The sequence below is a fragment of the Sesamum indicum genome, linkage group LG3 (genome assembly GCF_000512975.1).
Source record: "Sesamum indicum cultivar Zhongzhi No. 13 linkage group LG3, S_indicum_v1.0, whole genome shotgun sequence".
NCBI classification, from domain to species: Eukaryota; Viridiplantae; Streptophyta; class Magnoliopsida; order Lamiales; family Pedaliaceae; genus Sesamum; species Sesamum indicum.
Window position 1 is genome coordinate 24,420,038 of NC_026147.1, and position 13,118 is coordinate 24,433,155.

General features: G+C 35.6%; 3 protein-coding genes across 3 annotated transcripts; 1 reads left to right on the forward strand and 2 right to left on the reverse strand.

The window, feature by feature from the left end:
* Positions 1,362-2,471, forward strand: LOC105159482 (ethylene-responsive transcription factor ERF014). The gene has a single exon (XM_011076558.2). The coding sequence runs from the start codon at positions 1,450-1,452 to the stop codon at positions 2,161-2,163; it is 714 nt and encodes a 237-aa protein (XP_011074860.1). The 5' UTR covers positions 1,362-1,449; the 3' UTR covers positions 2,164-2,471.
* LOC105159483 lies at positions 7,059-9,603 on the reverse strand. The gene is made up of 3 exons (XM_011076560.2): positions 8,447-9,603; positions 7,511-7,739; positions 7,059-7,426 (listed from the first exon to the last, which is right to left on the reverse strand). The coding sequence occupies exons 1-3, from the start codon at positions 9,340-9,342 to the stop codon at positions 7,262-7,264; spliced, it is 1,290 nt and encodes a 429-aa protein (XP_011074862.1). The 5' UTR covers positions 9,343-9,603; the 3' UTR covers positions 7,059-7,261.
* On the reverse strand, positions 10,542-13,017 carry LOC105159484 (probable N-succinyldiaminopimelate aminotransferase DapC). The gene is made up of 2 exons (XM_011076561.2): positions 12,626-13,017; positions 10,542-11,901 (listed from the first exon to the last, which is right to left on the reverse strand). The coding sequence occupies exons 1-2, from the start codon at positions 12,908-12,910 to the stop codon at positions 10,750-10,752; spliced, it is 1,437 nt and encodes a 478-aa protein (XP_011074863.1). The 5' UTR covers positions 12,911-13,017; the 3' UTR covers positions 10,542-10,749.

Consider the following 13,118-nt stretch of genomic DNA (forward strand, 5'->3'; position numbering starts at 1 on the left):
TGATTTTTTACAAAGGCCCAAGTCGGGACCGGAATTATTATCTTATCGAATTTGATGATTTTTTACAAAGGCCCAAGTCGGGACCGGAAGATTTTATTATTTTAGTGAGTTTATTAATTTATAGAGGTTTTACTGTATATTTAGAGATTATTAGAGTTGATATAAAAAGGTGATTATGGGGTGGCTAATAATTAAAAATGATTAATCCCACAAGAACAGAACAATTAACCTTAATGAATGAAATTTTGAGGAAGCGGGGAACATGCCAAATTAAACGCCATTTAATTTGTCCCTCAGAACAGAAAGAGAACATAAACTGCGTCTCGTCTCATCTCAATTCTCATGCATATGTCACTGTGTGTTGTGTGTATTAATTTGTGTATAATTACTGAATCCTGTTGATGATAAAAAAATATGAGACAGAGATAAAGATAGATAAGGCCCTCCCCCTCCCTCAAAACGCGTTTTTAGAGTTTCATGCATGACAGACAAGCACCAGCTGTTCTCTCTCTCTCTCTCCCTCTTTTTATTTTTTTCTGCAAACATTAATGATATTAGTTTCCTCCTGTATTTTGAGTTTTTTATTTTTCATTTTTGTATATTGCGACAAGCAAACACTCATATATATATATATAAGCATCCTGCGCAAAATCCTGGAAGCTGCGTGCGCGCTTATGATGTTAGAATCCTATGTTTCTTTCTTTACCATATCATTATAAATTAAGATACAATATAGAACTACAAACATTCATTAAGATATATATATATATATATTTAATTATATTAATTAGAGTGGTGCATGATTATTATATATATTTTTAATTGGTTTTTTAACTCTATTTAATGATAACCTAACCCATGTGGAGAATGAATGACTCTACATATTGCTGGATGATGAGCTAATTAAAGGTAAAATTTGAGATTTTTATCCTGATAGAATTGATCAACTCAAGCAACTTGTGGTTTAAGTCAAGAGATTAATGGACATATATATATTTGTTTAATTATCTCCAATCAAGAAGCTGTGATGAAGTTGAAATTTTGTACTGCCATGATGAGCTTCACAACAGAATAAGAGCAGTAAATATAAATCATGCATCTTTAATCAAAGATGGTTTAATTCCTTTTTTATTTTTTTACCCTGTAGCGGGATATATAGAGAAGCCATTGTCATCATTTGAAATATATATATGTATTTAAATGAAGAAAAAGTAGTGGAAAATATCTGTCAGCCATACATATTGACATAACCATTCCTTGACTAAAAGAGACAATCACATCTTCACTGGATGCTGCTCACCCCCACCATCTATAAATATCATCAAATGCTTATTTTCCTCCTCAAACAACAACAGCTGATCCATCAGAGAGAGAGGCAACACCAAAAGGGAAAATTCAATAACATTAATTTGGTCTCCAACTTATCATCATCAGCTGAGGTTTTCAAGAATGGTGAAGGCAGAAAACAAGAGGATCCCTTCATCAACAAAGACTAATTCTTCTCAATGCAAGAACAAGTACAAGGGTGTAAGAATGAGGAGCTGGGGATCATGGGTTTCTGAGATTAGAGCACCAAACCAGAAGACAAGAATTTGGTTAGGCTCTTACTCCACCCCTGAAGCTGCTGCTAGAGCTTATGATGCTGCACTTGTATGCCTCAAAGGCTCATCAGCCAATCTCAATTTCCCTATCCCAGCTGCTAAAACCCCCCAACAACAATATCTTAACCCTGACAGTTGTATCTTATCCCCAAAATCCATCCAAAGGGTTGCAGCTGCAGCAGCTGCCAATGCCTCTTTTCTTGAAAACAACTTGAGCCCACAATCACCCTCCACCCTACTCTCTCCTTCTTCCTCTTTATCTACTTCATCATCATCATCATCCCTTGAATACTCAAATTCATCTCCATCACTTTCTTCATCATCTTCTCCTCCTAACCCTACTAGTATGAGTTTCCGGATTGACGATGATCTCATCTCCTTAGCAGCAACGCCCGGGGATGAATATGACTCGCCCCAGTTTGATCAGGTTATGGCCTCATGGTACAACTTTGAATCCCCAAAGTACACTGAGATGATCAATGGGATGTTCTTTGATCCAGTGATGATGGAGGAGTACTCTTACGAAGATCATAGCGATATCAGATTATGGAGCTTCTGCTGATCATCAATTTCAACAATTCAAACTATTTATTTGTTTGTTTATTCATTGGATGATCTTCAGTTTATTTCTTGAAGACATTGCTGACAGTGACACCAATATATTTTATTTATTTATTTATTTATTTTTATAATTATTGTGAAATTCAAAGTATTTCACAAGAGAGAAATGTACGTATTTTCTTCACTCGAATGTACGTATTCCTTTGATATGATGTTATTCATTAATAAATATCTGTATACGTATGATAAGGAAGGACAAATACTTAGTGCTTAATTTATTCATCTGGAATTCTCAAGTGTGTTATCACTGCTACAGAAAAAGTAACTCTTGAGAGGATTGTTTTGGATGATCAAGGTTGAATTTTTCATTCAAAAATATATTGATACTGAAATGCAAAAAATTGTAATATTTCTACGTTATATAATAATTAATTATTTCGACAATTATGTAAACTTAAAGCCCGTGTGAAAGGATCAACTTGTCTAATTAAACGTTGTCTTCAATAGGACCTAATTATCGCTTCATTGTTATAATTAGTCATACAATATTATTTTAATTGATCAGTTAATTGTGTACTAACCTTGTACTTAATTATTTCAGCTGTAGTGCATCAAATTTGAAGAGACATTAATTAGGGTTATTTAAAGATTGGAAATTAAAAACCTTAAATTAAGATCTGTCTGAACATGACCGAATATTGTTAATGAGCTAGTATGTCGAAGCCAATGTCGCACATGGCGTTGTCCTCTTCTGGACAATTTTGGAATCGCAGTGTACCATTTCTCATTGTTTTTCTTACATTGTATTCAGCCTTTTCAAGACCAATGTTGTGGGTCATCCTCCAAGTTCATGATTTGATGAAATTTTGTTCTTATTTGAGCCAAACCAATAAAAAATAATTTTAGCATCATTTATTGTTGGGCCGTAACACTTACATATTGCCGTCAAATTATAAGAGTTATATCACGTCAGTATAATACAAATTCATCATGTCAGAATTATAAAAATTATATCACGTAATCGTAATAAGAAATTAATTATGGACCTGGTACTATATATGTTTAGTATTATTTGAAGATGAAAGCAGCCAAATTGATTAGGGCAGCATGGCATGTGGCCTTAAAGCATTGATGCATGAAAAAGAGTTTGATTTATTTCATGGGTGTCGCCTGTCTCATGAACTAGGCTTGTGGATATCACGTTCACGTGAATATCTTTGTCTTTTGGGGAATCCTATGCTCTCAAGTCTCATCTCATGACTACCTACCATTTGATGATGACATCATCAAATCAAACTATATGTATCCTTCATTTGATTCTGGGCTTTTCACTTGGTACACATATATCAGTTGAACTCGGACGCCCCATTTACATGTGATTCTGTCCAAGTAGTTATAGTTTCCATCGTTTCTTCCAAGTCGTTAATGGGCCAACTCATTTGATAGGTGGTTTTATTAAAGGGCCGAAATTATCCAGGTGTAGGCCCAGATTTAGATCCAAACCTGTATTTTTAAATTAGGCCCAGATTTATCATCCTCAATTCTGCTCATGAACGACTGAGCTAAACTTTTATATACAAACCATAATTCGAAAATATGCAAAGGAAACATTAAAAGGAAGATAGATTGTTATTGGAGGGGATGGGTTTATATTCATATTTGGGAAAAGCCCCTATGTTTAGAATGGATCAAATAATAGTCTCATTTATTACTACAATATATGATATAATCATTACTACAACATAGAGAATTTAAGGTTCCACTTGACCACTTCATTAGGGTTTATTAGCTGGAATTTCGTTTTAATGTTTTCTTCAAACAGAGCATTTAAAGAAAGAAACAAAAACTGAAATTGTGATAGGGGATGAGTTGTATATATATATTTTATAAAAAAAAAAAGAAGAAAAATGTGAGTGAAGCAACTTGAGACACACACACACACACACAATTATATCATAAACAAGAAGATATGATGAAGAAGATGTCCACGTCATGGATAAGCTACGGACTGTCAATCCACTCCATTAATAATGTCCCCTCAAACCCCATATAAAATTATGAAACACCCATGAATTGCATGGACAGATGATAATGTTTATCCGCCACCCACATTCTATTCTATAATTAAAAAATTATATGTTGGAATTCTATTGATAATCTCACGTCATAAATTAGTAATACAGCAAGTTCCAATTTTGAAGTGTCCAATAATTCTGAAATGTATATATATACATATACAATAGAATGAAGATATATATATAGGTACGTAGGAATAATTTTCATTAAATTAAGCAGCATGCATTAATTAATGTGTTGATTGAATTATAAGTTGCTTGAATTAGGGAAAAGGAGAGGGAAATTAATAGGAATTAAAAATGAGGAGATGAGAGATTGGAGAAATGCATCAAAGTAGTCCCATTCATGTTATAAATAATATTGTCATTGGGGGATGTGAGGTGAGCTCCAGAGTTTGGACCCCAAAAGGGTAACCAAAATTAGGAATGCTATCCTATTTTAATCCTTAATTTTCAAAAATCAAGAAAGAAAGGACCATCAACCATGCTACATATATATATATATATATGCTACACTTATGCCCTATCATATATATATATAGTCAAGTTGAATTTAAATGGATTTATAATTTTAAACAAAATTAATTACATTATGAATATATTATATTTGCTCCATATTTAATTTAATTAGTTCAAACTTAATTTCGAGTAAGAAATTTTTAAATATACACACACATCTCCCACAGTTACAATTATTTTTTTAGGTTTTCCAATTGAGATAATGTTTCTTGTTGTACTGTAGGAATAGGGTCCCAATATTTAATAATAAAATATAGTTGTGTTTGAGATAAGGGATTGGGTCATGGCTGATGCTGATGTCTTCCCTATTCATATTTAATAATTAATAGATTTCGACTCCTACAATTCTGATTTTCTTGTAATAAATTATCATGACTACATGTGACAGACACGTACGTACGTACGATCAGCCTCTCATGTTTTTTTTCTTTTTAAATTAGCTACATCTTGGATTTGTATAATTAATTGGTAAAATTTGAATTTAAATATCATAATTGATTTAATTTTAAAATGGAGTCTCTTATATATGTAGAGTTGGAAGAGATTTGGATGGGGTGGGGGGTTTGAGTAAAGCAAATGTAAGAAAAAGAACAAGAACAGCTAAACAGGTTTTGAATTTCAAAAATTGGAAAGAGGCAAAAGTAGAGTAGTAATTGCCTTTTCCATACTAAAAAATGACATTGAACAGAGATTGCGGATCGAGAATGCATGTACAAGAAAAGTTGGAGAAGAAGCCCTCCACCACACATGCATCTGCTTCAGTGTTTATAAAAATAAAACATAAAGATACCAACACAATCAGATGAAGAGGTACGTCAGCCTTCACAGATTTAATGAAATATGGGATCCCATGTCGGAAAAAATACTCATTCATTATCCCTAGATGAAAATAACTTGGAAATAAGTTTTTTAAATTCTCAAATTATTTTCAACACTTTATTTTGATTTAATATGCTAGTTTAGTTTGATATTTATTTGAGATTTGTGATCTCATTATTATAATAATATAATTATGAGATTTAATAAGTATTTGGCTATTAAAATTTTATATTTATGTCCATTTAATATTGATTTTATTAAGATGATTATTAGGTTTTAGTAGATCACTTAATTTGTTGCAACAGTCAAATTCTTTAAACTATTTAAAAGCCATCCATCTTTCTTTTTCGTTTTTGGTACATCAATAAGTAGAAGTTTTCAAATGAAGTTCTTGAAATACTCTATCTCTCACAAGTGTTTTGGCAATGTGACTAACGATTAATTTTTAATTTTCTCGTGATCGTGCATATAGGATAAAATACTGTTAAGAACTAATGGGTTTTATCTTAGAGTATTGATTATCCACTAAAATTTGCATGCAGGGTTTTAGAACAGTAATAAGTGTCTTGACTCTAACATTTCTAAGTTTGAGTTGCATATGCTGTATTTTAACATTCTATACATTATGATGATTTGTTGTACTTGTATATTTTATATTTCTAGCAACATATATTTGCAATAATATAAACACAAACCAAACAATATCCCAAGGCATCAAGTGTGAAAAAACAAGATGATGAGAATTACACAAAGTAAGTTGTGAGAGTCGTATATGTTGATATAGTATGATTCGTATTCTCATGCAATTTTTCCTTTTTCTCCCTAATCAGATATTGCTTAGAAGTGATTTGTCACGTACAACTTAATTAAGGGATCTTACCCTCAGAAATTTGCAACTTGGAACGAGTGGTTCTGAAACAAGTTTTTTAAGGTAGTAAGATCCGTTACGTTTCGTCTCATTGCTGCTATCGACAAAACCGTATTGGTTATGTGAAACCATCAATCATAAAGCAACTTGGTTATATTAGAATCTCCGAATTCGGATGGACGACAAACCCAAACAAGGGAGGGTAGTTTTCAGTGGGAATACAAGTTATGAAATTAGTAATATTAGTTACAAAGTGAAAAATATCAATTTGAGTGCAAAAGAAAGGTGGATGGAGCAGATAAACTGGGCTGTACAAATTGCAATTATTGTACCATTTCTTCAAACCAAAGATTTTTGAGGATTCACCCTTTTTTTCCCATCCTTGCCTTGGTGAAATCCATGGTTTCAGAAAGATTCTGACAATAAATATAATGTTTGCTGCTTCTTGAAGCATAATCTTGACCAGAACACAGCACTAACATTGAGATAAGATACTGATGCAATAATAAGAAATGATGGCTGTAAGAGACAGGCAGCTATGAACATAATAAATACGGGCCTCATGCTTTTAACCCCACCAGAACAAAAGAAAAACACTCATAATTGCAAGTGGACTGAAGCAAAAAGAGGATCTTTGGTGAAACTTGATTTTTCATAGATGTAATGTATACATGGATCTATGTACAAGTTACTGTATTATCAAACCAGGTACAACATACTCTCAACCACCGGTGAGCTTTTAGCTTAACGGGGCGCCCGTTCCATACCTTTTGTACAGAATTGAGTAAATTTACGGTACAAACTGCTTGCTTCTCGATTTAAATGTTAGTATCGCAGAACTTTCCGTGAATCCTATTCTGAACGGCTCTGACGGCAGCAACTCTTGCAGCAGTAGCAGCCCTGTTTGCAGCAGTCACAGCCTTGTTCACTTTCTCATCTACCCGGCGAAGGTGACTTGCGTTTTCAGCAGTTTGCCTAGCAGCCTGCAAAAGTAGAAGAGTTTAAGAAAGAGTCTGGCTTGAAATGCTTTTTGTGTGATATAGTTAATGACAATAAGTCTGATGTACCTGAACTGCTCGAAGGACTGCATCAGTTAGAGGGGGAAGAGGAGTCAAAAGATTGCCACCATCCCATTCACCACATCTCATCTCACCGTTGCGGAAAGTATACATGCCATAACCTTGCTTGCGCCCTTCATGCCATGATCCTTCATAACAGTGTCCATTGGCAAAATGATAGACTCCAAAACCATGGATTTTGTCTCCAAAATACTCCCCAGCATATCTATCTCGATTCCTATGACATAATATTGAAGTTGCATCAGTAGGATGTAGTATCTAATTGAACAACTGAATGATTACATCAACCAGTGTTTTGGAATATTGGTATACTTCTGGTGGAGCTTCCAAACGTATTGACGGATAAGACACGAAACTCAAATCCAAACTTGTGCACTCAACATCATTAATCTCAAACTAGCATTTAATTATAAGATCGCCTACCGGAGGACCACATAACTACACGGCGGAAAAGATTTTGAATTTGTAGTACAATATTTCAAAAGTCAAATCATTTTTGGTTGCTACTTTTTCAAGAGCATCCAACTAACACTGTGCAACTTATTTATGAGAAAATCGACTGTATCTAGAAACACAAAGAGAAACTTGAAAGTTACCAATTTCAAATACAAGCAATTAAGGTATTGGATAATCTCTTATTAAGAAAGACTTTATGCACAAAACACAGCAATTGCATTTTTCAGAAAACGAAAAAGAAAAGAACGATCTTCCTCTCCTCCAACCTGATAAGATCTTAAGCATACTAAACTATCCTACAATTTAATCAAACTCATGCTTCTCCACAACCAAACTTAAACATCATATCAAGTGAACAACAGATCCCACATACAACTTCACGTATTAAACAAAATTTTAAGAACTGAAAGAGGAAAAACAGAAGAACCAAACTAAAAGAAACAAGGGCCAACGAGATCAAATTATCACCTGAAATGGTAACGTCCAAGGCCATGTTTAACCCCACACTTGAACTCCCCAATGTAACAGCTTCCATCAGCACAAGACTGGACTCCAATCCCGTGACTTTGTCCGCTGCACCACTCTCCAGCATATGTATCCCCTGTATAAAACTGATAAACCCCATACCCATGCCTCAATCCCTGCCGATATTGCCCTCTATATCTACTTCCCCTAGCCCAACTTTCAATCCCATAACCATCGTACCTCCCATCAACCCAATCCCCTTCATACCTCCCATTTACGATGTAATTATACACTCCACTTCCGTTACACTTTCCCTTGTGAAACTCTCCCTCATAGAAATCACCATTGCTATAGAACTCCACCCCCTCTATTACAACATTCCTAATACTACTCTCCTTATTGTTTTGTTGCTTTCTTTCCATGTTTAAATTTGACTCGCCGATGAACCATTGCACCGTTTTTGAATGATTCTTGGAAGTAAAACAAGAAAGCCCAAATCTTTTCCCATACTCATCACACAATTGCTTGCAGAAGTTGAAATTTTCGTTGAGTAGAGCCTTGTTCTTCGAGACAAAAAACAGCAAAACCGCGACAAATATTAAAGCTAAAAGTAAATTCTCCGAGGTGGACATGTCATCCCAGTTGCAAAAGGCGAAAAGGGTGTAAGCTGAGAGCAAGAGAACGGAAAGAACCGGTGCGAAACGCGCAGAACCGGATCGAACAGGTGGCGTACTAGGTTTGCTGTGGGGCTTTTGCTCCTCGAGGTCTTCTGTTTCTTGATCAGGTGTGATCTCGCTAACGGAAGATAAACTGTGGATTGATGACCGGATGGTAGGGGAAGACCGGAGTAGTGAAGAGTTGGACCTTGTAAGCTTCGCCTGGCTTCTCTGACTGTCCATTGCCAAGTGAAGTCCTCTAATTCAATCTCCGGCGAAGGATCTTTTTCCAGCTAGTGTGTCCAGCTCCTGTACCTAGATATTCTTATCATGTACTGGAACACCGGTTTCATCTCCGGCGTTGGCGCAGGATAAGCAGTGAAGCAGGGGCGTAGTTCAAGTTTGAAAGGAAAATGCTGTGTGAGAGAAAGGCACAGAGCAGTTTGAGAGAGAGAGAGAGAGAGAGAGAGAGAAAGCAGTCCCAGTACAGGAATTGTACAGAGTGGACCGGGCCCAATGTGGAGGCATATATTTATACGGAGAAAGGCGATGTGGTGGGACCACCTGTCATTTATATCGACCGTAGATGGAAGATCTTTGGTGGATATTGGCCCTAGTTTCAACTGTCCGATGGCGGACTTCCCTGTAATGACGGATAGACATGGCCGTCGGATCTAGATTCGCACTTTTGCCTTTATATATTTTCCTCACCTTTTTGTTTTCCCAACAAAATAAAATAAGCATCAAATTTTAATGAATTTTTCTAAATAAAAATTAAATTTCCAAACATTTCTTTAAAAGAATATATTAACAGTACGTGGGTCTTTCATGAATATTTTAAAATATATTACAAATAAAAATAAAATATGTTAATTGAATAATTAAATATTAATAAAAAAATTTAAAATTAAGTGAATTAATTATTTAATCAATTAAAGAATATAATTTAAATCACAAAATATTAATATAAGGATGTCAAGATCGCCAGTTTATATTTATTGAATAATATTATAGATATAAGAAATTGTTAGGAGTGTGTTTAGATCCAAATGTAGGGCGGAGCTTTTTGGAAGTTGTACTTAATACCAAAAGCTGTCCAAGCAAAAAGCAGAGTTATATATACTTTTTCAGCAATGCATTAAATTACCAAAAATTTGGTTTAATTAACTATCATTTATTGCTCCCACATATTTGGTAATTATTAACAATTGGGTAATAGTGGTTTATGACAATTGATGTAGACATCTTGGAGTTACGTTTTATGACAAAACAATACTAAATAATTATACAGAGAGTCAAAAAAAGAGATGTAATTACTTAGAATTGTTTCAGCTAATCAATTTTACTTGTGTTTATGAGTTGAGTGATTATTGCATGTCAATTCAATAATTGCAATTCTTTTGTTCATTCATAAGTTAATAACTCTATTGTCATCATCACTTAAAAAAAGAGGTACAACAACTTAATTTATTAAGAAATTATGGATATAATTCTGTCTCAAGTCTGACACCAAATAGGGTAGCAAGGAGTAAATCCCAATTCCACGAAAATTATTTCAAACAATTTCTTGATCAAATGGAAAGCAAATTCCTATTCTGGGCACCTACATGCACACAACACAACTGCAATGCCTACCAAATCAGAGGGGTATTACTTCTTCTTTAGCTTCTCCTTCATCCTCTCCACTGCACTTCTTAGAGTCTCTTCTTCTTTGCAGAAAGTAAACCTCACAAGGTTCTTCCCATCTTCTGCATTCAAATAGAAGACGCTCGTCGGGATTGCTACCACACCCACTTCCTTGATTAGATACTCACAGAATGCAATGTCGTTTTCGTGCCCGAATGGGGTATGATCCACCACCACGAAGTAGGTTCCACTCGAGGGGTAGACCGTGAAACCCACAGACTTCAAACCCTCCACAAGGATAGCCTTTTTGGCTTTATAGTCCCTTTTCAGCTCCTCATAGTAAGAATCAGGAGCTCTGAGGGCCGTAGCTGCAGCATATTGCATTGGAGTGGATGTTGCAAAGGTGAGAAAAGCATGCGCCTGCCTTACACCCCACGTCAAGTGGGGAGGAGCAATAGCCCAACCGATTTTCCAGCCTGTTAGTGAGAAAGTCTTCCCCAAAGAATTGAGAGTCACAGTCCGCTCGAACATCCCAGGAACCGAAGCAATGGAAATGTGATCCATTTCAAAAGCTAACTTGTCATAAACTTCATCGGAGAAAACCAATATGTCATTCTCTATGCATAAGGTGGCAATGGCGTTAAGTTCTTCCCTGGTGAACATTTTTCCTGTGGGGTTATGTGGAGTGTTCATCAGGATTGCACGAGTGTTTTTTGAGACTATGGATTTAAGTTCATCGATGGGAACGGAAAAATTTGGGGGCCGCAGGGTGACGCACTTTATTTTAGCACCAGCCATGGACAGTGTCGCTTCATAGGAATCATAGAAGGGAGCAAAGATGATGACTTCATCACCAGGGTTTATTAAGCCTAACATTGTGGCAGCTATTGCTTCTGTGCATCCGGAGGTGACAGTAACTTCCTTTTCAGGATCAACCACAAGTCCAGTGTCTTTCTTGAAACGTTCAGCCACAGCAGAGTTCAAGTCAGGAACTCCGTACCCACGAGCATATTGATTTTTACCATCCCTAGTGGCCTGAATAGCTGCTTCTTTGACAAACTCTGGTCCATCAAAATTGGGAAAGCCCTGTCCAAGATTAATAGCACCGTGTTTGATGGCGAGGCTACTCATTTGTGTGAAAATTGTAGTTTTGAACTTCTCCAAGCGCTTCGCAACCTGAAAATGCAACTCATAGAATCAAAACTGGTCCAATTTATGACACAAATAATTACGAGAAACCAAGACATCAGAAGAGTTCGTTCGTCAATCTGTAGCTGTAATTTGATAGATGTCGTAAGATTCATCAATCTTTAGCTGCATCCTATAGCACTTAATTTAATAGGATTTATTGGAAGGTTTTGGAAGTGTGAGGAACGGATGAAATGAGATCTCCAATTGTCCGCAAATTAATTCATTTTCACTTTACAACATATACTAATGAATGGATTAAATTCGCATTTAAAAGATGCACAACCATAAAAAGAACATGGAAAAGAAAGAACAGAAGAAAAAGGTAAATCTTCTGCAGAAGTTCTCAATGTATATTTTCTTACTTGACAACAAGCTCAAACTAGACTACTCCCAATGAACAGAGGAATTAGCAAGCATGATTGCAGATTTTCTTGGAAAATACTGAAACAACCAGCAGATTTTAAGACCACAAGTCCCTCACTTTTCGTGGAGTTCAAAGGTACAATCACTTCGCCCCCCAAATTCAGATCGAACTGAAAACTTCAATAATTTGGGATCACCAAACAATCCACAAGTAGCACAAAATTAATCTTTAGCAAAGCACCCAGAAGGGCTCACCCAAACTCAATCTCGAAATATGCCCATCATACAAGAAACAGAAAAGAGAACAAAAAGAAAAACCAACAAATAAAATCGAAATGGGATAGACCTGGAGAGGTCGGGGAGCTGTATTCTGAGCCGACCCGTTCTGAGTTGAAACAGGCTCTTGCTGAGTTGAAGGGGTGGTGGATACTCCTGAAGCCATGATTGGTGGAATCCTCGAAATGCAGCAACAGCTGTTAAGAACAAAATTCACACCTGAACTTATACCGGTATTCTTGCGAAGGATTTGACAAAATTTATAGGGTTTGAGTACACATGGTTTAAGCATTTCATGAGATGAAGTCCAGATACAATGGCTCGGTTTATAGCGGAAAGAGACGGGATGAATCATGACCTAGTGATATACTACTATATTACCATGTATAGTTACGCTGAAATTGAATTCATTGGAGAGTGATTTGGAAATTGTTGAAGACAAGTCTTGGCTGACGTTCTTTATCGTACAAGTTAGCAGCTACAACGTCATAATAATCAAATAATAATAATAATAACTGGAAACAAAAATATTCAATAGGCTGTTCAAGCCCAACAACCCTTCA

Bases quoted from the DNA above. Each gene is read 5' to 3' on its own strand.
- LOC105159482 (XM_011076558.2), top strand. From the start codon at position 1,450: ATGGTGAAGGCAGAAAACAAGAGGATCCCTTCATCAACAAAGACTAAT.
- LOC105159483 (XM_011076560.2), bottom strand. From the start codon at position 9,342: ATGGACAGTCAGAGAAGCCAGGCGAAGCTTACAAGGTCCAACTCTTCA. The intron at 7,740-8,446 runs GTGATAATTTGA...ATTATGTCATAG, and splicing joins CTTGGACGTTACCATTTCAG to GAATCGAGATAGATATGCTG. The intron at 7,427-7,510 runs GTACATCAGACT...CTACTTTTGCAG, and splicing joins CAGTCCTTCGAGCAGTTCAG to GCTGCTAGGCAAACTGCTGA.
- LOC105159484 (XM_011076561.2), bottom strand. From the start codon at position 12,910: ATGATTCATCCCGTCTCTTTCCGCTATAAACCGAGCCATTGTATCTGG. The intron at 11,902-12,625 runs GTCTATCCCATT...TTGCATTTTCAG, and splicing joins CAGCTCCCCGACCTCTCCAG to GTTGCGAAGCGCTTGGAGAA.